The 27,677-nt window shown below is 56.1% G+C and overlaps 1 protein-coding gene across 1 annotated transcript in view; it reads right to left on the reverse strand.

Annotated features, from left to right (window-relative positions):
• Positions 1–21,742, reverse strand: part of WNK2 (WNK lysine deficient protein kinase 2) — a 122,409-nt gene extending 100,667 nt beyond the window's left edge. The window contains exon 1 of the mRNA XM_087822508.1: positions 21,119–21,742. Within this exon, the coding sequence (XP_087678634.1) occupies positions 21,119–21,742 (624 nt within the window). The remainder of the gene's footprint in view (positions 1–21,118) is intronic.
• Positions 21,743–27,677: the final 5,935 nt, after the last annotated feature.

Consider the following 27,677-nt stretch of genomic DNA (forward strand, 5'->3'; position numbering starts at 1 on the left):
ATGCACCAGGAGGTCGCTGGTTCGATTCCTGGTCAGAGCACATGCCCGGGTTACGGGCTCAATCCCCAGTAGCGTGTGTGCAGAAGGCCACTGACCTATGTTTCACTCTCATCAATGTTTCTACCTATCTCTCCCTCTCCATTCCTCTCTCTGAAATCAATAAAAACATATTAATTTTTTTTTAAAGTATCGAATGAAAGCTAGAACTAAGAAATGAAATTGGAACTCAACATATGGGTTTAACAGATTAGACATAGCTGAAGATGGGATCAACAAACTAGAAGACATGTCAGTAGAAAACATACAGAGTGAAACAGAGAGACAAATGGATGGAAAATATGAGAAAGAAGATAAAAAACTCATAGAACACAGTGAAAAGGTCCAACCTATGTGTAGAGTTTTGGAAGAGGACATAAAGAATAGAACAAATGCAATATTTAAAAATTAAGCCCCGCCCGGCAGGGCGTGATTCAGTGGTTAAGTGTTGACCTAGGATCCAGGCGATCGGGGTTCGATTCCCAGTCAGGGCACATGCCTGGGTTGTGGGTTCGATCGATGACTCTCTCATCATTGATGTTTCTATCTCTCTCTCTCCCTCTCCTTTCCTCTCTCTGAAATCAATAAAGATATATTAAAAAAAAAATTAAGCCCCAAAGTTTTGCAAAACTGAAGCAAGAAATTCAGACATAGATTCAAGAAGTGCTATAAACCCCAAGCAAGTTACATACAAAGAAAACCACACCAAGGCACATTACAGTAAAAAACAAACAAAAAACCTGCTGAAAACTGAACACGCAAGGAAAATCTGAGAAGCAGTATCACAAAAGGTGCGCAGAGGGGGTGGGGGTAGAAGGATTTCAATGTTCTAAGACCTATGAGTCTATATCAGACTTTAGTTATCAAGGATACATGCTGTAATCTCTAGTGGAACCACTAAAAAAATTGCAAAAGAATGCATAACAAGCTTTCTAAGTGCAAATTCTAAACTGCCCAAAGCCTAGAGCTCCAAGAATGGTTTGTCCAATTACAGGGCAGACATATCTGAGACCACACCTCTATTGTTAAAATTACTACTACGTGGATAGGCAAGTATGCAATGAAATAATGACCAAAAATTACAAATACAGTGAAATGGGCATGCCACCCATTACCCTGCTCTCTGCCATCCCCATGCTGCCCTCTCTAGTTGTCTAGTCTTACAGCACAGGTCTCCCCAGGGTGTGCCCAGGCAGAAGCACAACCATCCTTGTTGCTCTTGATCATCTATGGAAAGATGGCATGTTTGTCCTTCCCTAAGATCAGAACAGAATCCCAAATCCAACACAGAGCCAGTGCTCAGTAGGGCTCCCTTCTAGCAAGTGCGTTCGCTCCCCAGGTGATTGTAAAGCCATTTCTCCATCTCACGACTAAGACCTAGAAAAGCTGTGTCTAGCATTCCATAGGGACTTGTTCACCTCCACCTGTGACGTCTCATCTCCAACAGATGGGAATAACCCAAGGCCCAGGAGCAACTCCGGGTTGGGAGAGCTGGAGTGGGGAGGCCCCCTTCGTTGCCTGTGCCCTGGTGGGGGAGGAATGCCACCCCCCTCAACACCCTCATCTATGTCTTCCTCAGGCAAACACTGAATGGCCATGCCCACTGGACAGCCACTCGCCAAGCCAACAAAGAAGACCCCAAGATAAGACCTCTGCCCCTGGTGCTCACCCTTACGAGCCATGCAAGTGCATGCTGCTCATTTACAAAGAGGAAGCTGAGGCTCAGAGAGGCTCAACACCTCCACAAGGCAGGTCAGGCGTTACTCCCAGCCAGCCCGGTTCTAGCTGCCTCCAGATGTGTGGGGACTCGAGTATCCCAAACCCTAGGGGACAAGAGGGGCCCGACTGAAACAATCAGGCCTCTATCAGACAGAGTGACAGGGAAGGGCCAGCCCCTCTGGGACACTGCCCTGCTGACGCACATGCTGTGACCACACCAGGCAGGTAAGCTACACCAACCAGGGCAACAGAATCAGCTCTGACATCTAGAGCCAACGCCCCCTCACCTCACCTTCCAGCCACCAGCTTTGCCGAAATGTAGCAGACCCAGAAGGGAAGGAAATCCCTTCGCTTTATAGAGCCTGCAGGGTCTGGGGAAGCCCCACAACTGACGAATGAGAGCAAGTTAGCAAAACGCACGAGGGAATGAACAATGAATGAAGAGTGCGTGAATCGGTGAGGGAGCAAGTGAACAAGGGAATGAAGAGGGAGGCGAGTAACTGAGACAAGTGAGGGCTAAAGGACAGTCCAACCCGCACCACAGCCAGGAGACACCAACCACCACTGAAACAGCCACCACATCCCACAGTGCACAGAGTACCATGTCATGTGCCACATGTCACACATTACATCACACGTCACGTGTCAGGTCACACGTGTCACATCACGTCATATCACATGACCTTGACTATGGTTGTGCCTCTCCCTTTTTTCTGTAAGATTGGGGTGATTTTTATTTTATTTTTGCCTGTCCACATCTTCTAAATATCACATCCTAAAGAGGTACACAAGAATCTACCAGCAACCAAAGATGACTTTCAAATGGCAGAGTGAGAAACTTATCTCGTATCCATTTGACAGGAGAGGGTGCTCAGTCTAGGGCAAAAGTACCATCTGAGAGGCAGACACCTGCTGAGCCCTGTGTAGGGCAAAGAGGACCCCCACCACCACCTCAGCTGCCCAGGAAGATAATCCCCTGGAATCTGTCCCCCAGGGAGCTTCTGGGGACCCAATGGGCTCCATCAGTCCTCATCACACCCCTCATGCATCTGTGTGTCCCCCTAAACTCATCACCATAGTGCACAGTGTGTCTGTCCTGTCCCTGCACCATTCAAACAGAAAAGGGACACAGTGGTATCCTGGGCTCCCAGGCATAGGGCCTGCCCCCACTCAGCATCCCTGAGACAGGGGGACCCTTCCAGGTGTAGGGCCTACCCGCCTGCCCCCGCTCAGCTGCCCAGGGACCTGGACCCATGACCTGGCCTGCAGACTCCCAGGAATGTGGCTGACACAGGTGAAGCAGCACCTCCGATGGCAAGCAGGTCTCAGTCAGAGTGGAACACACATATCACTCTGGTCCAGGAGGTTTGAAGAGACCTGGGACCCCTGCACACCAGGAGAGTACCCACCCTCCAGCTCACCCTCAGCAGTCATGCCCTTGCAGGCGTCCAGCCCAGGCCCCGGGGCAGGAGGTACCCAACTGCCCCACTCCAGCCTCTGCTGTTTTTAAAATATTTCTCAGGAGAATACAAAGTAAGGGGGTGGTGGATTAACACACAACTCCATCTCAGTCACCACATGCCATCCTGCACCCTCAGGCTCCCCTGGGAGTCGTCCAAAACCTTGCTGACTATGTGTATCTGGAATTGCTCACTGGATGGTTATTTATAGTCACAAGAAACAACTGACATCCCAAGACAGCCCGGCGGTGGTGACGAGGGCCATGCAGGCCTCAGGGCAGGTAGGAGCTGGAAAAGGGTTCAAGGCACCAGGCTGGGATTTATAAAAGTCACCCTCGCCAGAGCAAAACAGTAAGACCAGGGCTGTGTTCAGGACGGAGTGGGCGTGTGTACTGACTTTTTCTTCCTTCCTGGTGTCCCCAGTTTTCTGCAATCTGCTTAACATCATAAAACTAAAAGCAGAGAGCGCAATGGCCACACTCCTGGGCCCTGCTCCAGGTAGCAGCCATGTGCCAGAGGCTCTGCTCCCCAAAGCGGGTAACAGTGGCCCCAACTTCCTCCAGTGCCACCTATGGTGTCTGTTCTGTAAGTGGCTTCAGGGTTTGTACCAAACACGCTCACTTTAACACCGAATCCCAATTCTGTAAAACCCACAAACTTCTGACTACACCCCCCTATGGAGCTCCGTTCCATCAAGGTCAAAGAGGAGGAGTGGTCTGGTCCCTGGACTATGCTGAGTGGCAGAGACGACCCTCTCAGGAGCTGGGTACCTGGGGCTTCCTGCCTTTGCAGCCAGCAGCCCAGGGACCCAGGTCTGGGCAGGTGATCCCCAGGTGTGCGTGTGGGGCTTATTCAGGTCTGAGGTGGTGGGACGAGGTCTGTCGGCCATCCTCTCTACTTCCTGGCCTGTTTGGAACGGCCGTGCTGACAAGTCAGAAATAACAACGCTGGGCGCTGGGTGCTTCGCACAGCTGGCCTTGCCTGATTTGGACACAACAGGCATGACCCTGTGAGGCAGCCGGGCCAGGTGCAGGCACTTTGGGAAGACCTATGGAACCCTACGAGATGCTATCAGCCCCCCCCAGCAGATGAGAAATAGGGGCAGGGAGTGGCTTTCACAACCCCTAGAGACTGCACACCCGGCTGCCTTCATAGCATTCCCCAAAAAAACTCGGGAGAGGGGTATGACAAGCCAGAGCTGTGCCAGGCTCAACTTCCTTCTTCCCCTCCCTGCTGGCAGCAGGCGCATCGAGGACCATCCTCAGTACCCACTCGAGAGCGGGCAGGGCCCCAACACTGGCTCATAGGATAACCTACCCCCTGGCCCCTGCCAAGCAGCCACCACCCTCCCTGGTGTTCCAATTTAAGGACACCTAGAAACCCACCCGTTCCCAGCCACAACGCTGAGCCAAATAGCGTCTCCTGGACATCTTGGTAGCAAGGGGTGAAGCCGGGTCACAGTAGGTGCCAAATACTGAGACAACATGTGCTCAGAGCTACCAGGACAAGAATGAGGGGGGGAAGCAGCCCTGACATCCAAAGAAATGGGGGTCCCACATAGTAGGGGAAGAAGCTGACCTCAGACACCATGCCCTACCTGTGGCCTTGGGGAAGCAGGAAGCCCTCTCAGGAGCCACCAGGCTGAGTGCCCAGGACCACTTAGTGTCCTTATTTATACAACCAGAGGGGCCACAACTGCCTAACACACTTTGTGAGGCTCCGCATGGGTCTCAGCTAAGGGTGGTGCCCAGAAGACACTAGGCCTGGGTGCTGCAGATGAACGGTTATTCTGACCATCAGCTTCAGCTCGGTGGCTTCAGTCAGGCTACTCCATGGTCCAGGCTCACTGACCTCGGTTGTCCAGAACCACTGACTAGAACTTCTAATACACCCTGTGACCCACATTATCTGCTGCTCTAGATGCTGCACCAAGTAGTCAGTGTCTCTTCCCTGTCCACAGGGCCCCACGGGGCAAGGCTGCATCTACAGGACCCCATGGGGAAGCCCTCAGGCAAGGTACCCCAGAGCAAAGGCCTCCTTGCATGCTGCCCTGAGCTCCTTCTGGGTAGTGCTCACTGAAAGTGTAAAAGTCAACACCAAAGATAAAATAAAAAAATAAAATATAAAATAAAATAAAATAAAATAAAATAAAATAAAATAAAATAAAATAAAAATAAAATAAAATAAAATCTACTCAGTGCCAAAAATACCTCCCCCGGGATGAGGGAGCAGGTGCCAGCTTCCACAACAGCAATGGTTGCTATGGATATGGGGCTCCACCAGCAGGGGGTTGGGGCCTGAGATGGGAGACAGGTAAGGAAGAGGGGACAGAAACGGGGAGAAAATACAGAGATATATAGACGAAAGACAGAGAGAGAGGCAGAGATGGGAAGCAACAGATAGGGTGATGGGGGGCAGACACTGAGGCAGAGATTGGGGAAGAGGGACGGGATGGGGGCAGATATGGGGAGAGGGGAACAGATATGGGGAGGATGGCTGGGATGTGGGCAGAGATGGAGGGGAGGGACACCCAATGGGGAAGGGGGGAGGTACACAGACAGGGGAGGGGCACAGATGGGGGAGAGAGAGATGGGAGGGACACAGATGGGGGAGGGGACAACACAGGGATGGGGACAGAGATGGGGGGGACAGAGAGGTGCTGGCCAGGGGCAGGAGACTGCCTGTCTGTGGGAAAGAGAAAGTGCCACCAAAGTATCCAGTCAGCCCTGGCCCTCACGGCCAGGCTCATTGGCAAAGCTGACCTATAAGTACATACTTCGGGGACAGGGAGGTGCTGAACAATAACATTTTTACCAGGAGGAAGCAGAATCTCCCACAAACATGAACACATTTCTGATTTGAGCACCATGGGTCAAACATATTCTAATATCCCTGTCACCACCAGCAGCTGTTTACTCTCTGCCTGTGGGGAGCAGCAGGACAGCTTCTAGCCCCACCCACACCCAGACACCTCCAGGAAGGGCAATGGTGCCCATGGGAAGAGCCATGAGGATGCAGGCCCGTCTTCTCTCCCCCTGCTGTGGAGACCCCAGCCCTGGCAAGTGAGGTCTACTCAGCCCCCAGCCCTGGCACACATGTGGCTCTGTGATGGGTGGACAGGACACGGGTACCTCTCTCCCCCCACCCCCCAGGGTCCAAGCCTCTGGAAGGAGCTTTTAGGACAGAACCCTGAATCCTCCTGCACCCCAGTCCTGGCCCAGTCCCACCTGCCCAGAGTGCTCAGGCCTCTTTGAGACTCTCCCCAGAGGCCCCCCCTTCCCCACAGAAGCCGCCCCTTCCCAGGGGCCATGGGGTGTTCTTCAGCACAAGCAGCCTTCAGAAGCCTCATTTCCTTCTGCCACCCCTGGCAGATATGTGAGCTGTGAGCCAGGAGCCAGGAGGCTGCCTGCATGGATGGATCCCCAGAGAGGGACCGTGGCCACCCTCTGGGTTAATGCTCCTGGCACTTCTCATGCAGCTGAAAGCTGTTTTCATATCATCCTGAGGGCCTGCAATGGCCCCTTGTACCCACTGACTAGGCCAGGAGGTTAATACACCCCAGGTGGCCTCAGGTTAGCCTCTCCTCTCCAGCACTTACTCCAGACAACCCCCCACCCCAGCCAGCTGTCCCAGAAACCTGACCTGGAAGGGTGCCACGCTGGGTGCCACCAATGGCTCTAGCCCCGCTCAAAGCAAGCCTTGTCCATGAGTCCCCAACGTTCCCCACACAGGCAGCCTCTCCGGTCCTGGGCTGCACTCAGGGAGACAGGATGGCTCCCTGCCACACCTGTAGCAAGCCCCACCCCTGCAGCCAAACAGCATAAGAAGGTGGTGTCTCACAAACATGGCAGCCTCCTCCTAGGGCTTTGTGGGGAACTGGCACCTTGCCCAGCTTCCAGAGACTACCAAGTTCCTTGGCATCTTCTGCCACTATGTCTCCCCAAGACCTCCTGCCCTCTAATAAAGACCCAGGAGATGACCCAGGCCTACCGTGTAACCCAGGATCATTCTCTACCTCAAGGTCCTCAAGTGAACTCCACCTGCAAAGTCCCTCCAGCATGTAAGCTGGCTTAGTCCCAAGCTCGGGCTTGTGGCCACAGGTACCTCCATCACCTGGCTCCTGCACCCTGACCATCCGCCTGACCCTGGATGTTACCGCTGCCTCGCAGGCTCCCGCCAGCCTTCCCTGGGCCAGACAGCACCAGGCTTCACGCCACACATCAAGGCGGCGCTGCCATCTCTTTTATTTTGCTTTTTCCTTCTGTAAGTGAGAAGGAAAGCCCGAGCGGGCCGTATATCATCCGCATCCCCAGCTACTACAGCCCCTCGCTGCTGTCCACCCAGGCCCTAGTCCACCAGGCCATGCCTACGTCCCCTCCTCGCTGCCACACCATCCCCTGGGCCACACCATGACCAGACCACCGGCTGGTTTCCCAGCCCCAGCTTCGCACCCAGTTGCCAAGTTTACAAAGCATGCTCAGGGCTCCAGAGAACGCCTCCATGAGGCCACCCACTAGTATGCGCATCACAGTCAGGACTCTGAGCTCCACTCTGAGCTCCAACGGAACCAGCAAAGGCAACTCAGGACAGGTGGACTGACTCCAGCAAGCACAGTCTTCGTGGGCCCCAGGTCCCCACAGCCCTGGGCTGCAGCAGAACTCAGTGAAAGAGGGCCAGCCCATGCCAACAAGGGCCTCGGCGAGTGCTCAGGAGATCACTGAGGCTGTTGTCAGGACCACTAGTGATTATACTCAGACCAAAGGTCTTTCACAACTGGCCTGATTCAGACACCATCAAACTGTACCTACCCCGCCCACAGCATTTCCCCCCCCCCAAAGAGAAAACACAACAGAAACCTTTTGTTGAAAGGCCATCAGCCATAGAACATCCGCTCCACCCGCCCCCTCCAGTTCCTGCCCTGTCGAAGGAGAAAGTTTTTGCTGCCTGGCAGAGCCCTAGCCATGCTGCCAGGACTCCAGTCCTCAAAGGGCTCGTCATTCCCACAGCAGCACCCATGGGGCAGGCAGGCCTTTTCCCTGGCAAGCAAACCCAAGACAACACACGTGCCCATGCAGGCCAGCAAAGCCTGATAGGGCATCTGCACTGCACACAGAGCCTGTACATGTAGCAGCCAGTGGGCGGGAATGCCAGGGTCAGGTGCCACTGCTGCCACACACAGGCCAAAGGAGCAAGACCACATAATGTGCCTGTGGCAGCCCAACCAAGCCCACCAGCGCCCAACAGTCCAACCTGAGCACTGACCCCTCAACTGCACTGTCAGGAGCCCACCCCAAACCCTAGAACCCCTGGCTCCTCTGAGTCCTTCCCAAGACCTGGGGCCAAGGGCTTGTCCCAGTTTGAACCTGAAGGATGAGACCCCACTGTGACCTCTGGCCCAGCTGCAGCCAGGAGGCCCAGCCCAGTGACAAGTGGAAAGTTGGCAAGGCTGACTCTGCTCCACCTTGCCAGGCCTTGAAGGCCCTACTCTGCTTGCAGACACAAAAGCCTGTCTCAAAAATGCATCCGTAAACTGCTGCAGGAAGCGGCCAGCAGGGCCGGGACGCTCGAGTCACCAGCTTGGCCCCCCAGGAACAGAGCAGCCTTTGTGCTTTATCATCACTGTGATCACATATTTACCGAGGCTGGCATACCAGTCAGGCAGACCATATGTGAGCCAAACGCCAGCAAACACCACGTTTCCTGGGACCGTGGAGGGCAGGTGGTCAGGCAGGACTGTGCGGGGCGAGGGTCTGCGTCCTTGTCATCTGGACACTGAATCCCACACAGGCTGCAGCCACACCAATTTGCTACAAGGACGCAGGCGCGGATGAACAGCTCTGGGAAGCCAAGAGCAGGGGTCTCGTGCTGCAGAGGACCAGAGAAGAGCAGCACCGAAACCCCATGTTCACCTCAGCCACCCATATCCCTCAACCAGGGATACCAGAGTGGAAACCGCACAAGAATCTGACAGCAGGTGGATGGAAACAGACTTTGGAGGCCCACATGGCGGACAAGGGACTGACTGCTAATTGGTGTAGCCAGGGCTGAGTCCCAAAGAACATCTTGATGTGCATGAGACCCACGTGCAAGAAACTCTAGGCCACCCACAGGACAGAAAGCACAGAGGTGCCTGCAGCCAGGGGCAGGGGCGGCCGGTCTTCCCTATGAGGCCTCACAGCACAGCAACCACTGCTGAGGCTCCAGCAGTTTCACCTCCAAAACAATAAAGCCTTTGTCATTCAGTGTCTTACTTTTATAAAATACCATCTATCCATTTCTTTTAAAAACTCTTTCCCTATTTCTTTTCATCTGCTTTTAACGTGCTTTGCCACTTTCCCTCAACTCATCCTATTCTCTTTCTCTGTTTATTCAGTCCTGGCCTCCTTTCTAACCTTCTCGCAAACGGCAAACGTGGCTATCTGCGCACACCCTCACGTAGCACTCGTGGCCTGCGGGCATGGAGGGATGCCACCCAGCAGACACTGACTCACACCTGCAAAGGCAGCTAGCTGACAAGATGGGAGGGCAGACAAGCCCAAAAGCCCAGGAGATGCTGTCAGTGGGGTCAGTGGGTCCATTGGCATCTAGAGGCAGAGGTCCTACCCATAGTCAGCCAGAAGACCAGAGGAGCAGGGCCCAGGATGCCCCCAGACTCACCCCCCCCCCAGTGGGCTCTGCCCTACTCTGCATGATTCCAGATCACTCGTGGCAGTATCCATGCACGAACAGAGAAGCCATGAGGCTCTCCATCACCCCGTGGTCAAACCAGAAGCCTCAGGTGCCCAGCCCGCCCACCAAAGATGCCAAGAGCCAGCTGCCCTCCCCACAAAGCACAGCCTCTGCCCCTCCCCAGGGGACTAACCCCTCCCAGCATGAACAGTCCCTCCTCCAAGTGGCACTGCAGGTTTGGGTCTGCTCGTTGCCCAGATGAGGCCCACAGTCCAGCCTCCATGCCTTCATCCAGAGTCCTCACCTGAACCCCTCAAACACCAGTTCAGGCAGCTGTAACAAAGAAGACCCACTCTGTTCAGAAAGCATCTGCAAGCCTGACAAAGGACAGACAGCTGCCATGAGGGCAGCCTTTGTCCCCTCATGTCCCCTCAAAAGAGCCCAAATGACAAGCCAACCCCCGCTACATCATGTCAGGGGTCAAACCATCCCAAAGCAAATGCCAGCACAGCTCACAGGTCCAGTGTACAACCAGGGTCAGGTGAGGTGCTACGTGTCCCCCGGGGCCCAAGAACATGCAGCCATCCAGATCATTCCTTAGGGTCCCCTAGAACCGACCTGCTCCACCCATGTCTGTGGCCATCCCGCCCCAGACCCCCAGGTGCCTGCTCCCTGACCAGGAGCACAGGTTGGCCTGACACCCTGGGGAGGATGGGGAACGGGGGCCCTCCTCCGAGGGTCTCAGCGGGACCCTGTAAGTCCCATCAGGTTAGGCACTGGTGTTATGTAAAAGCTTCAGGATGAGTTTTCCCCAAATCCAAGCATACCCAGGGAGACACCCATCACTGCATCCCGCCCTACACCCCCCTTCCTCTCTCCTCTGCCTTTCACGTTTGCAATGATTCTTCCAAAAGAGATGAATTCACTCTCTTGTTTGAGCCTCTTAATTAAATAAAAGAAATTCCTCCAACCTGTCTGGGCCATTCAGCAAGATGACTTTCTGGCTTGAAGAAACAGTACGGCCATCCTCCGCTGTGGGTCCCCGGGGACCTGACAGCAGCCAGGCTGAGAAGACACACCCACATGTCTCCTGAAGTGTCAAGCCTCGGCCCAGAGGCAAGAGGGACATGCTGGGGCCTGAGCCCAGCTGCAGGGACAGGGCTGGTGCTGAGCTCACCCTGAATTCACCCCCCAGGGGGCAGGGGAGGCTGGTGGCCTCACTCACCCCCAAAGTGAGCTCACAACAAAGCTGGGCAGGTGGGGCCACACTATGATTTTGCAAGAATACCCAAGAACATAAAAAACATACAAGGGCTACTGCCAAAGTGAAAACTGCTGTGTCTCAGGAAGGAGATCTGGGGCAGTTTCCTTTTTCAGGTTTCAGCACCTGTCACGTCCACCACATTCCTAGGAACTTAGGTAGCTGGACACGTTCCCCATGAAGTGGCTTCCCCACCCATTGCCCATCACCCCTCCATCCTCACAGCCTGGCTCACTGGAGGGGTCCAGTAGTACTGGCACGTGGCGGGACTTGGCCCTCTCCTCCCTCTGTGCCCCCTCCCAGGATAAACAGGGCGCCAGGTGGACACAAGTCCCTTACAGGCAGCAAGGCCTGAGGATGGCCCCTAGAGGTCAGGATCCTCCTGACAGCAAATCCCACTGCAGGGCCTGTTCTGCAGAAGTCCACATAGCTGGCACCCGGAGCTCAGGAGTACTGCATCAGTGTTTCAGCTTAATACAGGCAGGGCTATTCCATGAAGGCTTTTCAGGAAGGCAGAGGTATGAGTCCCAGGAAGAATACATCTGCAGTCTAGCCTCCCAGCAGCACCCCGAAGTGACCCGGGTCAGGTCCCAGCTCTGCCACTGACTGCCCATTGGGAGGGGGACCAGCATGATGAGATCTGTCTTCCCCAAAATCCTGGATGATTCCAACAGGAATCATCCCCAGATGCTGAGGCCCAAGTCAAAGGTCGTGGGCCAAGAGACCTAGTCAGCATCATCTGCAGGGGGCCAGCCTCGCATCTGTGACCCTAACAGCACCCCCAACAGCACCCTTGCAGAACGCAGCCAGAGTGAGCTCGTGCAGGAGCTCCAGACATTCCAGAACCTGGAGCCTGTAGGAGAAAAAGGCAAGGCCACAAAAGATTCAAAAACAATGACATAAAGGGGCGGGGGACACACGACACACACTGTTCTAGATTAAAACTGACATGAGAACTAGACACAATGCACCACTGACTGGGTCCTGGATGCAGACGCAAAACTGCTGCGCACAACACAGGGCACAGTCCACATCAGGTGCATGGCTGACACCCCCAGTTAGCTTTGATTGTGACACGGCTGTGGTTTGTGGGAAAATGCCGTTCCTATAGGAGGCGCTGACGGATGTTCAGGGCGAGGTGTGAATGGGCCAGAATAAAGTACATGCATATGTGGCAAAATGTTGAACACTGGCCACGCCAACTTTCCTACGTTTTTCAAAACAAAAAATTTGAGAAATAAAAACTGGATTGCTGGCAGAGGAGAAAGCTTCGACGAGGGGAGAGGAGAGAGGGGAGCCTGGGTCACAGGATGAAGGGGACCCCTCCACAGCCTGGAGATGGGAGGGGCAGGGCAGGAGGAGCAGCGCCCCTGGTACCAGAAGCCCAGGCAAAGAAAGGCCCCATGGGACATGGGCACTGGCAGGACCTTGGGGGATGAGGGAGCCAAGACAGACACAGGCAGGCCACCCCACCCTACCAACAGAACTCCGGGGATGGGCCACACCCTCTCCAGGCCACCAGGCCTTTCCCAGAGCCCCTTGGCAGCCCATCCTGACCAAACAGACCAAGAGGACTACCAGCAACATCTTCTTTATAGAGTAAAGCATGAACACTGAAACCTAACCTCCACCTAACCACCCGCTTACTTCCTGCTTCCAAATGTGGCGATTCTCGGAACTGTGGCAGCCTGTCTGCTGCCCTGAGGCACTAAGACTGGGGGCAAGTCCAACATGGCTGAGAAGAGCCATCTGTCCCTGCTGACACTGCCAAGCCACTAGGGCCCTCAAGTGGCCATCTTCAAGTTTCAGATACTGGGGACGATCAAGGAAGTGCACTGCTGAGGCACACCTGACTTGTGCTGAGAAGTATCCCAGCACACTGGCTCCTGAGCAAGCACAACAGAGCCAGAAAACCTGGGCCTCGGGAAAGAGTGGACATCAGAGGGAGGGTAGGTCCTTCCAGGGCAGCTTCTGGTATGAGACAAGCAGGGAGTCTCGAGGGCAGGGCTAGCTTTCCATGTCTAGCTCCAAGCACTGCCAACTCCAACATGCAACAGAGCCAAGACATGCCCTGGGGACATCTTTACCTCTACCAACAGTCGGCTGACACACCACTCCCCAAGCCCATCCTGGTCCCATGAGACACTGGGTATATGAAAGAGAAAGTGGAGGGGGTGCCTCCCATACCCGCCCCTTCAAGAGCTTCACACACAGCAGGTGTTTGCAGGCTCTGAGAAGTGCCACAACAGCCACGCCTGCCTGACCCAGCACTCCCCGTGTCTTCCTGTAGCAACCATTTGAACACACCTGAAAGATGACAACCCAGGGGAAAGGCCTGGGGCATGCCACCAGCAGCTCTCGTGCTCTGTGAGCTTAAATATCACCTCAGCCTCCTCCTCTGTAGAGTCCTGAAACCTCTAAAGGTGGTCCTGAGGACCTGATGAGCTCAGAGCTTCCTTCACCCTCCCCACCTGTGTCCTGCCCACGGCCAGCTGATGGCCAGGCTTGGACCTCTCTGCAGAGGAGGCACCCCTGAAGCCTGGCCAGAATAGCCTTTTGCAAACTACCAGAACTCAAGGGCACTAAATCCCTCGCCCAGTGCTCCCACCTGTGTCTGGGCAGGGCTCATGGCACATCTTTCATTTCTGGAGCCACTGTGGAGACCTCACTGCTAAACACTTTGGGACATACACCCAGCTCGAGGTGAGGTGGGCATGAGGGGGACTACCTTCCCGGGGCCCACCCAGCACCAAGACCCCTGGAAGCAGACACTCCAGAACCAAAAAAAAAGATTTTAGGAGCTGTGACACCCCGTGATCGCAGCTGTAGTTATAAAAAAGATATATGTGAATATGAACAAACTTCAAGGTAATATGCAAAAATAATAAGTTGTATTCACTTGGATTATGGGTGTGTTTTTTCCATCTCTGCAAATTCCTTTAATGTAGCTGGTACCGTTTGTTTTTTAATTAATAGACTTTTTCAGAGAAGTTTTAGGTTTATGGAAAGATTGAGCAGAAAGTAGTTTCCATGAATTCCCTCACACACACACAGTCTCCCCTATTGATAACATCTTGCATTAATACACACTTGTTATAACTGATGTGCCATTAGGGTTCTCTCTTGGTACAGTACTCTATGGGTCTGACTAACGTGTAAGGACATGTATCCACCATTATTTTATCACACAGAGTATTTTCAATTCCACCCAAACCCCTCACAACCACTGATCTTTTTACTGTCTCCACAGTTTTGCCTTTTCCAAACTGTCAGAGCTTATAGCCTTTTCAGACTGGTTTCTTCCATTTAGCATGAGCCTTTCAGTCTCATCCGTGTCTTTTTGTGGTTTGACAGCTTTTTTTAAAGTCACAGAATAATATTTCATTGTCTAGATGGACCACAGTCTGTTTATCCATCACCTACTGCCGACATATTGGTTGCTTCCAAGTACTGGCAGTTATGAATAAAGCTGCTATAAACATCCGTGTGCAGGTTTCTGTGTGGACACGTAAGTTTCCAAGTCCTTTGGGTAAATGCCAAGAACATGATTGCTGGATCATGTTGTGTTTGTTTTTTACATAAGAAACTTCCAAAGTAGCTGCACCATTCTGCATCCCCACCAGCAGCGAATTCCTGGGGCTGCACACCCTCGCCAGCACTTGGTGTCGGGGTGCTTTGGATTTCCACCATTCTAATAGGTATGGTAGTAGCTCAGTGTTTCAACTTGCATTACCCTGAGGACATACGATGTGGGGCATCTTTACATATGTTTATTAACATCTGTATATCTTCTTTAATGAAGTGCCTGTTAAGGTCTTTGGCCCATTTTATAATAAAACTGTTTTCTTATTGTTGAGTTTTAAGAGTTCTTTGCATATTCTGGTTAACAGCCCATTACCAGGTGTTTGGCCAAGATTTTCTCCCAGTCTGTGTTTTGTCTTTTCAATCTCCCTTAGTGCCTTTACAGAGCAGCTCTGCATTTTAATCAAATTCAACTTACAGTGTTTCTTTCACGCACCTCACATATGGTGTTGCATCTAAAGAGTCATCTTCATACCCAAGGTCACCTAAGTTTTCTCCTGTCATCTTCTAGGAGTTTTATAGTTTTGCATTTCACAGTGAGGTCTGTGATCCATTATGAGCTAATTTTTGTGAAAGAAGGGTTTTGCATCCAGGTTCAGTTTCTGCAACGTGGACGTCCAGCTGCTCCAGCACCATCTGTTGAAATGACCAAACCTCTCCCTCTCCGCTGCACTGCCTTTGTCAAAGGTCAGCTCCCTACATTATGTGGGTCTGTTTCAGGGATTTCTAGTCTGTCCCAGTGATCTATTTGTCTATTCTCTCACCAACACATAGTCTTGATCTTTTATTTTATTCTTTTCCAGAAAACTTATTATGTATTATTAAAATGCTGACATAATTACACGTAGTAATCAAGTCTTCCGGGTAATCTTAGCCAGATCTGAAAACTCTTTGAAGCAGGAAAACATGCAGCCGACCATCAGGTTCCAGCGTCAGATGGGCTGTGCTTCTGTTCTGAACTAATCTCACTAGAGGCGTCTCTACCCAACACACAGCACCCAGATTGTCTATAGTCAGAGGCAGATCCTAACCTGCTTCCTAGAGATTCCAGCTGCAGCATTCACACACCCTTTCCTTATCTGCAGCTGGAAGGACTGGGCCAGGTGCTCAGTCTGCCTGCATGAGGCCCTGCACCAACCAGGCAGCCTGTAGGTAGGCCTCCCTGCACCTCTAGGTTCAGCTTGCTCTCCACTTCAATCTCTGCTTCTTAAAACTGTCTGCTTGAGGGGAGCAAGCATGGGGTGAGAAAAGCTTCATTGTGAGTGCCTGCTCTGTGCTCCATGCCAGACACTTCTCAACAGTCTCCACGGCCTCTTGAAAGCTGGCTAGCACTATCCTCATTGCACAGACACGTAAACAGAGGGTCACAAAGGCAGGTGGCTTCTCCACACCTCCCTGCTGGGAGGCTGTGGGGCTGGGGTCTGAATGCAGCAGGCCTCCTGAACACTCCTTACAACCACCACAGGCAGATGCCCGCACCTGCCTCGCCACTCAGCCAGGGTGGACCAAAAAGGAGCCCCAGGCAGGTGACCCAGCCTCTGCTGGACCAGGTCGAGTTCTTTTCTACCAGTGAGCCCGTGTCTTCACACTGGGCATCATCCAACTCTGGCCGGAAGCTGGCCCAAGCCGCAGGCCCCGCGAGATACCTATGGTCACACAGAGGGCTGCTAGTCCAAGCCACGGTGCAAGGTAAATGGCAGGTGCGGGCAAGCCCACAGACCCTGACCGCAGGGCAGGCTCTCCCCACACTCATCCCCCTTCCCCCACTCCTACAGACTTCTCACAAATGCCTCTCTGTGAGGTGGTCTTGCTCACTATGTACCCCAGATGAAGCCAGAGCACACACTCAACAAATGCCGCTGAATCGATAAGCCATATGCGCCAGTCTGCATGGTTGAGCTCCAAGCATGGGACCTGGTGTCCAGAACCTTCTGGAACATCTGCTCCCTCTCCTCCCCATAACAATTCTTTTTCTCACCACCATCATGTTCTGGCCCACGACCATCAGCAAAGTTCACCGACCTCAGAGTAAGCTCCCAGCCACCACCTAGAAATAGTGCAGGCGTAGGGAGACGCCCACTAGCTCTTCTAGGGAGTAAGATTGTCAGGGCCCAAGTCATCAGCAATTTGGGCCTGAACAAGGCTCAGCTTATGCCGGTACATTGGGGCCTCGGAGGACACCCAGGGAGGCGTGCAGTCGTCCTCAGGAGTGCCTGCTTCCAACAGGGAAGGAGCCAAGAGTGCCCGATGTGCCCACAACGGTGACCCACAGCTCAGCATCACTGACCACATCCCTCTTGGCCCACAGCTCAGCATCACTGACCACATCCCTCTCGACAACACCACTGGAGCAGGGGCGCCCACCTTTCTGTACTGGCAGGGGGGTAGGAAAGGGGTCTTCACAGGCCTCCAGGTACCAGTGCCAACCTTCCTCACCAACCAAACCAGAACCATGGTGTATGATGTCACTTGGGAAAACAAGCTCAGTGTTGGCAGTCAACTGGCTTCAAAACTAAGCTCTTAAGAGATTAATAAAAACAACAAGCAGGGTAACTACCTGCAGAATGGACTCGAGCCCTTTCTAAGGGCCTGCTGCACTGCAAGTACCATCCCCTCGGAGCATCCCCTCACTTCCCTCCCCTCCCCTCCCCACATCAGCTGCTCAGGGCTCCTGTGAAAGCAGATGAGGGGACTGGAGGGACCTCACCACCTTGGCCTGAGGCTGCCAGTACCACAGGGTGTGTACCAGGCCTGTCTATGAAAGGCAATGGTACACCGGCAAGAGAGCTGAGTGAGCTCAGGACTGGCGTAGGTGTGGTCCCCATGGCCACAGGAGAGGCAGCTGGGCCATACTGATGACAGACAGACCTGGCCATTCTCTAAGGACAGTGAGTGGACCAGTGCAGTCACATGGCCATTCACAGCAAGTCCCCAGGTGCACTGTCCACAACAAGGCACAGACAGGCAAATAGGACACAGACATCTGGCTGGGGCTGGCAGGTTGGGAACACGGTGCCTCTGTGGCCGCATCAAGGGAACGCCAGCAGGTCACACTAAATGATCAGGTCCTGCAGTCCCCACATCCACAAGCTGCACCCAGCCTGGAGCCCAAGCCATCACCACCACACGGGAGCCCAGCCACCTCCAGGCAGCACAGAACAGCAGGACAGCTTCATGACAGCACTTGGGAGACCCAGGGCCCCATGTTACCCCGAAAGGGCCCTATAGGGCTTGGGTGGAAGGTCAAGGACTGACACCCCCATGATAGAATGATCCTCATGCTGGGCGTGAGCCCGGACACCACTGCAGGAAACAAACATTCTGGGTGGGACCCCCCAGGAGGCAGTGCCTAGCCCTGCACCAGCAGCACACAGCAGCCTCCCGCGGGGAGGAGGCAGCACAGAGGACTAAACCTGAGAGCGGGGGCCACCGACAGGAGGGGCAGCATCGGCAGGGGGACCGAAAACAAGGTTCTCTCCCAGTTCCTGAGGAAGACATGGGAGAAGTAGGTGGTCGAGCCGCCTCCAACTAGGCTTCCGGACACTGGCCAGATCTGGGCTGGTGTCATATTCTCTACTCAGGTCTCATGCCAGCGCAGAGATGAGAGTGACCCGAGCAGCCTGGACCAGCATGGACCAGCCAATGCTCCAGTCTTGTCCCCTCCAGGCAGCCCAGAGCCAAGGATAAGCCCTACCTACCCGAGCACTGTCTGATAGGATGGGGTCTGAGCAGGACCAGAGGTGGCCAAAGAGGGACTTGGAGATGTGGGAAACGTGAGCCCGACTGAGGGCAGGGACTCGGTGCCCTTACACTTCCTCCATCACTACCTAACATGGTCTGATGCCAGGAATAAAAGTTCATTACAAAGGAAAGAGACAGGAAGTAGTGCTTTAAAATGGCTTCCCCCCAAATCAGTGTCATCTCTGGAAGTCTGGAGAACTCAGGTGACATACCTCACTGCCCTTCACTATGTGATGAGTACATGTTCTCTCTGCAAAGCACTTTCAACATTATATGGAAGGAGACTGGTAGTCAAGGGGACCTGACGTCCTCCAAGCCAGGCATATTAGATCCAGAAATACAGCTTGGCCTTCCCCTAGGCAGGAAACCCCAGAAAAAGGAAGCAGGTGATACTGTCTCAGTTGTGGGGGGATGCAAACAGATGCCAACACCCCCCTGCATTGAGAGAATGAGAGAATTAAACAGAATTTGGAGGGTGGGTTTTCCAGGCATTCCAAAGCCGCTGGCCAAGGCACTGCTGGAGACAAGGAAGGGTCCAAGGGCGGGAGGAATCCTTCTGTATAAAGCTCCCTGTGCTGAAGGCAACGCTCCAGGTGACCGGCCTTCCACAGGGACGGAGCCAGGGAGCCCTGACACCAGGTATCCTGAGGCCCCCCCGGGGGGGCGAACGACACATCTCCACATTGTGAATCCCTCCCAGGCACAAAGCCAGAGCGCTACCCATCGCGCCTCCCAATGCAGTGGTCCTAGAGGCTGAACCTACCCTCCACACTCATCTCCAATCTTAGGTGGACAGCACACCAGGCTGGGGTCTCCTGCCATGATGCTGCAGCTGCTCTCTGCCATCTATGTCCTCACCTTTGGCCTTCGGTGGGGGTCCTCAACAATACAGTGGGGAAGCAGCAGCCTCCTGGTACGTGAGGAGGCTAAACACACAGCAGGTTCTCCGCTGCCCGCAGCCCCGCCAGGCAGGAGGCTGTTGGCCCCCAATGCTGCACACTGTCCTGAGGCAAACGTTAACAGTACCCTCTTACTGGGGAGATACAGGGAGTTTCCCTGCTGGCCTGGGACTCCCTGTAACTCCTGGTCAAGGAATGTCACCAGACAAAGGGGACGCCATCTCTAGTCTTTCCTCCACCAAAGTCCAGGAAAAAAGGCCCCTGACAGCAGCAGGCTCCATCTCTGTGAGCTCTGCTCAGGGACGCAGAGCAGAACCACCCGCCCTGCCTAGAGGAAGTGGGAGGTAAACCTCCTGTGAGGGTCTCAGCACCGCAACGCCTCAGCCAGATCACCAGGGTTCTGCTGCTGAGGCCTAACCCAGGCCTGCCTGCTTCTGCCCTCCCCTGCACGGCCCTCCTCCCTGCGGCCCAGTGCGTGTTCAGACGGCCAGCAGGCTCCCCTGGCGAGAGTGAGAAGGTGGGATGGCACGGCTACTCTCTAGGAGCAGGAATCCTCTTCTCCCCCTGACCTTCCCTCTCCAGACCCTCTCCTCTCTGCATCTTCATGCAGCACCGATGCCCCCCACTCCCACGCCAACCCCAGCACACCTCAGGGCCCCCAGGCCCCTTCTCAGCAGGGCTGTGAGGGAGGAACCATCAGTTTCTCCCCGAAGGACTCCCCGGGATGCCTACATTTCCACGGCAGAACCAAGGGGCTTCATTCGGGTAGGGGTGACCTCTGGAGTTCTTTGTCTCAGAAGAAAGACTTAGGACAGGCCGATACCCCTAAATTACCCGGCTCTGTCTGTCTGTCTCTCTGAAACACACACACACATGCCAGAGCCTGGAGGACAGAGCAACCAAATCCCTCTTCTGAGCCAAAAGGGCAGGCGGCCTGCAGTGTGGCCAGCGGCCCTGCGTCAAGCCTGGAAGGCCCAGCTAACTTTACAGGGAGCTGGGGTAGGCTTACACCCCTGAGGCCGGCCCCATGCTGGACAGCTGCCCCCACAAAGACAGAGGACCAGTAAACACCCACTGTTACAGGCATGGCCCCGGCTCCACTGCTGGCCCCCGGCGGCTCGGGTTACGGTTTATATAATCTTCCAGGGCGGGCACTGACACGGCCCGCGTGAGGGCAAGGTTATGAAAAATGCATGCCCAGGGCCTGTGTATAAAAAAAAGCCACCCACCCGCATTTCGCGTGACTTGGTTTTAAGACCTCACGCGCCCATTTTGTGAACAAATGGGCTTTGGGAGCTCCAAGAAGCCGCTGACACAATTCCAGGCCTTGTCCCACAGGCCCAGGGCCCACCAGGGCCCCCCCTATAGAGACCCTGGGTGAGGAGGCGCCCCTCAGGAACCCCAGGCCAGGGCACCCACACCTGCAAGGCACGGAAGGCGCAGGTCCCAGGGCGGCTCGGGGTTCCCGGCCGGGAGGCAGGCCCCGCAGCCCCCGCTGCTGCGGACACAGCGGGCGCGCACAGCCGGTCGGCGCCCGGACCGGACCCGGGCCGGGAAGGAGGGACGGGAGACACGCCCTCCCGAGCCCGCGCCGCGCCCCCTCCATCGCCGCGCAGGGCGACACCCCGCAGGCCGGGCTGCCCAGCGCCGGGCGGACCCGCACAGGGACCGGGACCGGACCGGGACCGGACAGGGACAGGGACCCGGACCGCGCCGCCCGCCCCGCCCCGCCCCGCCCGGCGCGCCCTCACCTGCAGCTCGCACCAGGCCACCTCCACCCAGGTCTCCGTGTCCAGCCCCTTGTACACGGTCTTGAAGGACCCGCGGCCCAGCTCGATGTCGAACTTGAGGAAGCGGCCGTCCAGGGAGGTGGCCACGGCCTTCAGGTCGTCCTCGTCGTCGTCCTCCTCGGGCTCCTCCCGGCGCGCGCGCCCCGGCTCCGGCCTGGCCTCCGGCGGCGCCGCGTCCCCCGGCCCGGCCGCCTCCGCCGCGGGCCCGCCGTCCGGGGCGGCCGCGGGCGCGGGGTGCGGGCCGGGCCCCCGCGCGGCCGCGGGCTCCGGGCCGGGGGCGCCGGGCGCGGCGGGCGCGGCGGGCGGCGGGGCGGCGCGGGCGCGCTCGGCGATGAGGCGGCGCGTCTTGCAGAGCAGCAGCACGCGGCGCTGCAGGGGCTGCGGGGGCTGCGCGCCCGGCGCCTCGGCCGCCTCCAGGCCCGGCGGCTCCTCCTGGTCCGACTCCACCACGCTGCGCCGCAGGAAGCGCTGCGGGCCCGGCCGCCCGGCCCGCGCGCGAGCCTCCGCCATGCCCGCGGGCCCCGCGCCGCGCCCGGCCTGCGCCGGCGCTCCGGGGGCGTCTAGGCGGCGGCCATCGCCGTCCATCTCTGCGGGAGGACACGCGGCCCGCGTGAGCGCCCGCCTCGCCGCACCTGTCCCGCCGCGGGATGCGACAGCGCCGCCGCGGGCCCGCCCCGCCGCCCCGCCCGCCCCGCCGCCCGGCGGAGGGCCTCGCGCCGCCCCGGGGGCCGCAGACCCGACCCGGGCCCGGGGAGGGAGGCCGTGCGCCGCGGCTGGGCCCGGAGGGGCGCGGGGGCGGGGCGGGCGGGTGGAAAGCCGGGCGGCGGCTCCACAAAGGACCGCGGGGCGCGGGGCGCGGGGGGCGGCGCGCACAAAGGCGGCGGCGCGCGGCACTCACAGGGCGAGCGGGCGCCGGCCATGCCCGCGGCCGGCGGCTGGGGCGAGTGGCGCTCGGGTCCGGCGGGGACGGGCTCCCGCGTGCTGCTGGGTCCGCGCGGCTGCGCTCCGCACCGGCTGCTCCGCGGCGGCGGGAGGGCGGGGCCTCCGCTGCGGGCCCCCGGGCGGGGCGGCGGGGCGGCGGGGCGGGGCGGGGCCGGGCACGCCCACCGCCCCGGGCTCGCGGCACCTGCGGGCCGCCCGCGCTCCCGGCCCCCAGGCTGCGCCGCCCGCCTGCGGGGCTTCCGGCCGCGGAGGCCGCGCGCCGCGGGAAGAGACGCGGCTCCCTCCCCGCGCACCGCGCACCGCGCGCCGCTCCGGCCCGCGCCCGGCAGGATGCGCGCTAGAAGTCCGAGGTCCAAGGCCGCGGTGCCCCCCAGGCGACCTCGGGAGGATGCCTGAGCCCCCCATCCCGCCTCGACAGGGCCTAAGCCTGGCTGAGGGCGCAGGCCCTTCCCTCACTTCAGGATCCATCAGGCCTCGCCACCTTACCGGGAGGGCAAGCACTGTACTCAAAATTCCCATTTTGCAATTGAACAGACCGACACCCCAAAGGCAGAAATGATCTGTCCTAAACCCCAGAGCTCCTAAGAGCGGCTGAACTGAGATGTCGGTGGATAGGGGCAGGAGAGCCTGGCAGATGCCCCTTGGCCCACAGTGCCTTCCTCACCCACCTGTTAAATGGCACCTGCCCATCTTTCCGGATCTCCCCCTCATCCTCTCTCCCCTGGACTCCCTCTTGAGCGTCTTGAACCTTATCGCAGGGAAATGACATAGAGCAAAGACTACAATGCTAGTTTCCCAGCCCTACACCATGCAGGGCCCTGAGCTCCCACCGCCTACCCTGTGCCCCTTAGCTGGCGATGTGTAGTCACCGCCCACTCCCAGAGCAGGAAACAGGCAGGGGAGGCAGCTGGCTCAGGGGAGAGCCAGGCTGCTCTCACGCTGGTCCCGAGCCCCGGCCTGTGCACTGTCAAGCACACAGAAACTTTCAGACATGTGGTCGACCGGTGGGCTCCTGGACCTGGAGCCCTTGGCACAAAGGAACTCAAGGGACATCAAACCCTCACAGTTCGAGTGGGGTGGGGGTGCCAAGCTGACTTACCAGAGCAATAGGACTTTCTGAGGCCCTGCCGGGCACTGGTGGGTGCTGGAGCCAGCAGAGACCAACTTGTGAGGGCCGGCATCTTCTTCCAGTTCTGTTCAGTAACACCTGGCAACGCTGGGAGAAATTACACCACAGAAATGGGCAGATGCCACAGACCAGACTTCTCTCCCAGAGAGCCATGGTTCCACAGAGTGCTGGCACTGGGCTGGGCATTTGGCACATACCTGCTAAATACAGACTTCAATCCTCACATCTACTTGTAGAACAGGCTCCAAGCTCAGCGTCCACATGAGGAAAGGACAACAGCAGGCACCAGGTCTGCCAACCTGAGGACACCCTTTGATGTGGGGACCTGAGCAGATCCGCCCCTCAGAGTGGGGGCCTTTCAGGCAGAGGTGGGGTAGTGAAGATCTTACTGTCTTCCCTGTGGAGGCTAGAGACTCCAACCTTGCCCTGCCATTTGCATGACCTTGGGCCAGTCCCACCCTTGCCAAGCCTCAGTATCCCCCTGAAGAATGGGCCTGACCATCCTGGTTTCTCCCCCTTGGAAGACTGCCAATTTCTCTAAGACTCAGTAAGTCCTTGAAGGCACCATGAGCCCCAAACCTGTGACAAGCGTGCCTGAGCCTTTCCAAGGGAAAACTGAGAAGGGTTGGAGCTATGCATGTTCCAGACAGATGCACGCCAGTCCGGCCTGCTCTCTGCTCTCACTGGGCCCCACTGGCCTGCCTGGTTATGGAGGAGGTGGCTGGCCATTCACATCATTGCCTGTGGGCCACTGCCCACACCCAGCTGGCAGATGTGCCAAGCATGGCAGCAGTGCTCTCACACGTCACAGGGGCGCTCGAGACCTGGGAGAGCAGGGAGAACCTGCTCCGACTGTTACTGTACTCTCAGCCCTTAGGCATGGTTTCAGGCACCCTGCTTCCATGCCCGCTGTGACAGGGAGTTTATCTCCTCTGCTGACTCATGACCATTGGAGCTAAGCAGCTAGTGGAGAGGTCACAGTCCCCTTTGCAAGAAACCTTGGGCTGGGCTCTGGTACAGGTTCTAGGATCTGGGAAGGGTAAGCCTGAGGCATCCTTGGACAGACCTTGGGACCAGAACCTTGCCAGGATCACTGTGTGTCCTTAGCTAAGTCACTTGACATCTCTGAGCCTCCATCTCCCTGGCTCTGACATGGAGAACAAACACTGCCTGTCTGCTTTACTGGTTGTCTTAAGCTGGTATGAGCCAAACCTATAGAAAACATGCTGCCGCCCGGCCGGGCGTGGCTCAGCGGTTGAGCATCGACCTAGGATTCAGGAGATCGGGGTTTGATTCCCGGTCAGGGCACATGCCCGGGTTGCGGGCTTAGGCAGTCGATCAATGACTCTCTCATCATTGCTGTTTCTCTCTCTCTCTCTCCCCCCCTCTTTTCCTCTCTCTGAAATCAATAAAGATATATTTTTAAAAAAGAAAACATCCTGCCAACTGGCTGACCCAGGCTGGTGATGACAGCACCTCTCTCTGCTGCCTGAAACAGCTATCTCAGCGGCTGTCGGCCAAGTGGGTCAATTCTTTCCATGTCACAGATGAGTATGTTGAGGCCCAGACCAGAGACTTTGATTTTAAGTAGCTTGCTCAGGGCCACAGAGCTAGCCACAGTGACCTACCCACCCCTTATAGCAGTCCCCTTGGCTACCTAAGACTCCAGTGTCAGGGAGTCCCAAGTCACCCCAAGTCCAGTCTGCCCTGGTGCCCAGCTGAGTCAGCGAGATGGGCACTTCTGGGGCCAGAACCCAGCAGGCAACAGAACCATGTCATCAGTTTGCTGCCTGTGAGATAGACATAAAAGTCATGATCAACAGTGTTGGGGTGCGGCTGTGTTCAACAGAAGTTCATTCATGGAGACAGGGAGGGAGGGAGACAGGACCCACCCTCTGCCTCTGCTCACATCAGGCCCCAGAAGGCTCACCAGTAGGAAGGGTGAGGTTTGGCCTTGCCCGAGGGAGCCCAGTTGCCAGGTACTGCCTCTGAGTGAGCTCAGGCAGCCCAGGACAGTCTAGTGGTGAGACCAAGTGCATTCAGGCCACCTCCTTGAGCCCTCCCACAGGCCACAGCATGGGGAGGCAGCCCCTCACCATTAAGGGGCCACTGGCTCACTGGACCACTATGTGGAGCCCGCCCCAGTGGCAGGCAAGACAGCAGGGAGCCCATGCCCTCTGGGAGCTCAGGTGACGGTAAGGGGATGGTACCAGGAGAGCAGAATGAGACGTGGCAGGAGTGTCCTGGGAGGACAGAAGTGAGGCAGAGTTGGCCTCTCAGGGACCCAAAGGAAGGGTGCAGTGTTGGGGATTGTGTGGGCCTCTGAAGGGATTCATGTGTGGCTGGGAGGGCAAACGGTGGGCCCTTCTACTCTGACCCCACCGAGTGGGGCTCCTCACCCAGTGGGGCCGCAGTGTTCTATAACACAGTGTTTATTTTATTCTTCTTTATGATTAATAAGCTGATGTAACATTTCTTTACTCCCAAATTAAAAGCATGTTGATTTTTTAAAATAACATCTTTATTGAGGCATAATTCACATTCCATAGAATTCACTCTTTTAAAGTGAACAATTCAGTGGTTTTTAGTATCTTCACAGAGTTGTCTGACCACCACCATTCTCTAATTCCAGAACATTTTCATCACTCCAAAAAAAACCTGTCCCCATTCGCAGTCACTTCCACTCCCCCCTCTCAGTCCCAAACAACCAGCAATCTCCTTCCTGTCCCTATGGACTCACCTCTTCTGGACTTTCCATAAATGGAATCTTGCAGCACGTGTCCTTTTCGACTGGCTCCTTCCACTCGGCACGATTGAAAGGTTCATCCATGTTGCAGCAGGTGTCTGTACTTCATTTCTTTTTATGGCTGAATAGTAGTCGCTGTATGGATAGACATACTGATTTTTTAGAAGCATGTCCACATTGTAGAAAACTTATAAGACAGAAAAAGTGGAAATAAAATTTTTAGGTGGTCTTGTGTTGCTATCCAAGTGTGACTCCCAGGGCACCCTCCTGCAGCTGGCATGTGTCTGTCCATGGCAGCTGTCCCCTTGGGAGATTCTCAGCAGGCTCCAATCAAACAAGGGAATTGCAATTCAAACATTTTCCTCTTACACATGGTTATTATTTAATTTTACTCAATTAGGTTCACACCAGATACAAAATCATACATCCTGTTTTATTTGGTCCAGAGAGCAGGGCTTTAGCCCTCAGAGGTCCTGGGATGTGCGGGGCTTGATGTAGCTCCCACCCTCTGCTGAAGCAGCCCTGCCGGGCGGGGTGGATATTGTCAGCCACAGCCTGCTCTGAGGCTCAGCTTTAGGCCCCAGGAATGGTTTTTTAATGGACACAACTCTTAGAAATGGTTTATTTTAATTTTATGCTCAAGAGTTTTAGGAAGAACAACTAAGACCACTCAGTGGTCGTTCCAACCTGGTCAGCGGCCTGAGCGGTGGGGGCTGCAGCCTGGTCCTCGCGGGGAACTGCCATGCAGGCGCCAAGGTCACCTGTATGCTTGAGACCTGGGCAATCTCAGGCAGCTCAGGAGCCGGAGCCGTTCGTTGGCCCCACGATCTCTGACGTCAGGGCCTGCCCTGCTGCTTGGTCTCCTCTAGACTTGGTAAGGAAATCGGGCATGACCTCTGGGGCACTTGCAGGAGGAGGTGCCAGCGTTCACGCCTGAGACCCGCTGAGCAAGTCTCCTTTCAGCACCCCAAAGCCAGCTTCAAGTTGGTCTGTGAACAGAAGGGCCATGTGTCCCAAGGGTCCCGCATGGATCATGAAATATGGGGATGAGCAGAAGAAAGCATAGGCCATTTTCCACATTTTTATCTCTCCTTAAAGCCCCAGGAATTTGGCCCAAGGATCTTGAGAAACTGTTAGGCTTCCAAAATTGGAGCAGGTCGCTGAGGCCAGCAGGTGGTGTGGACCCCCGAGTAAGCCGAGCTGCTGAAATGAAGGTGATGATGATGCCAGCACCACTAGGGGCGCGGTGTGTGCCCCACACTGAGCCACATCTTTGCAGGAATTCTCTTTCTCACCCCACACTGTCTTAGAGGAGGCCCTGTTATCAGGTAAGAAGCAGCAGAAAGGGCCACCAGACCCACCTGAGCTCAACACCCGCAGACAGTGGGCCCGGAGGTGAATAGGCCAGCTCACCCACAGCCCACCACGAGCTGCAGCTCAGCCTGGAGCTGCTGCTGTCCAACCTTCTTCACACCTCCGTGGCCAGTCCCTGCCCCCTCGCCTTCATTAATCCAGGGACAGGTCCTTGGCCAAGCTGGTGTGTACCCTCCAGCCCTGGCTCTGGCAACATCTCCATCCAAGCAGTCAGCGGTGGCCATGGAGGTGCTGGGAGGAGACCGAGTAGGAAGACAGCGTCTTTTCCTGATTCTGGTCACCACCGGCTCCCACTGCGCAGAGAGCACAGAGCATCCAGCATCCCGCGA

The sequence above is a fragment of the Miniopterus natalensis genome, chromosome 12 (genome assembly GCF_054644295.1).
Source record: "Miniopterus natalensis isolate mMinNat1 chromosome 12, mMinNat1.hap1, whole genome shotgun sequence".
Lineage (NCBI taxonomy): Eukaryota > Metazoa > Chordata > Mammalia > Chiroptera > Miniopteridae > Miniopterus > Miniopterus natalensis.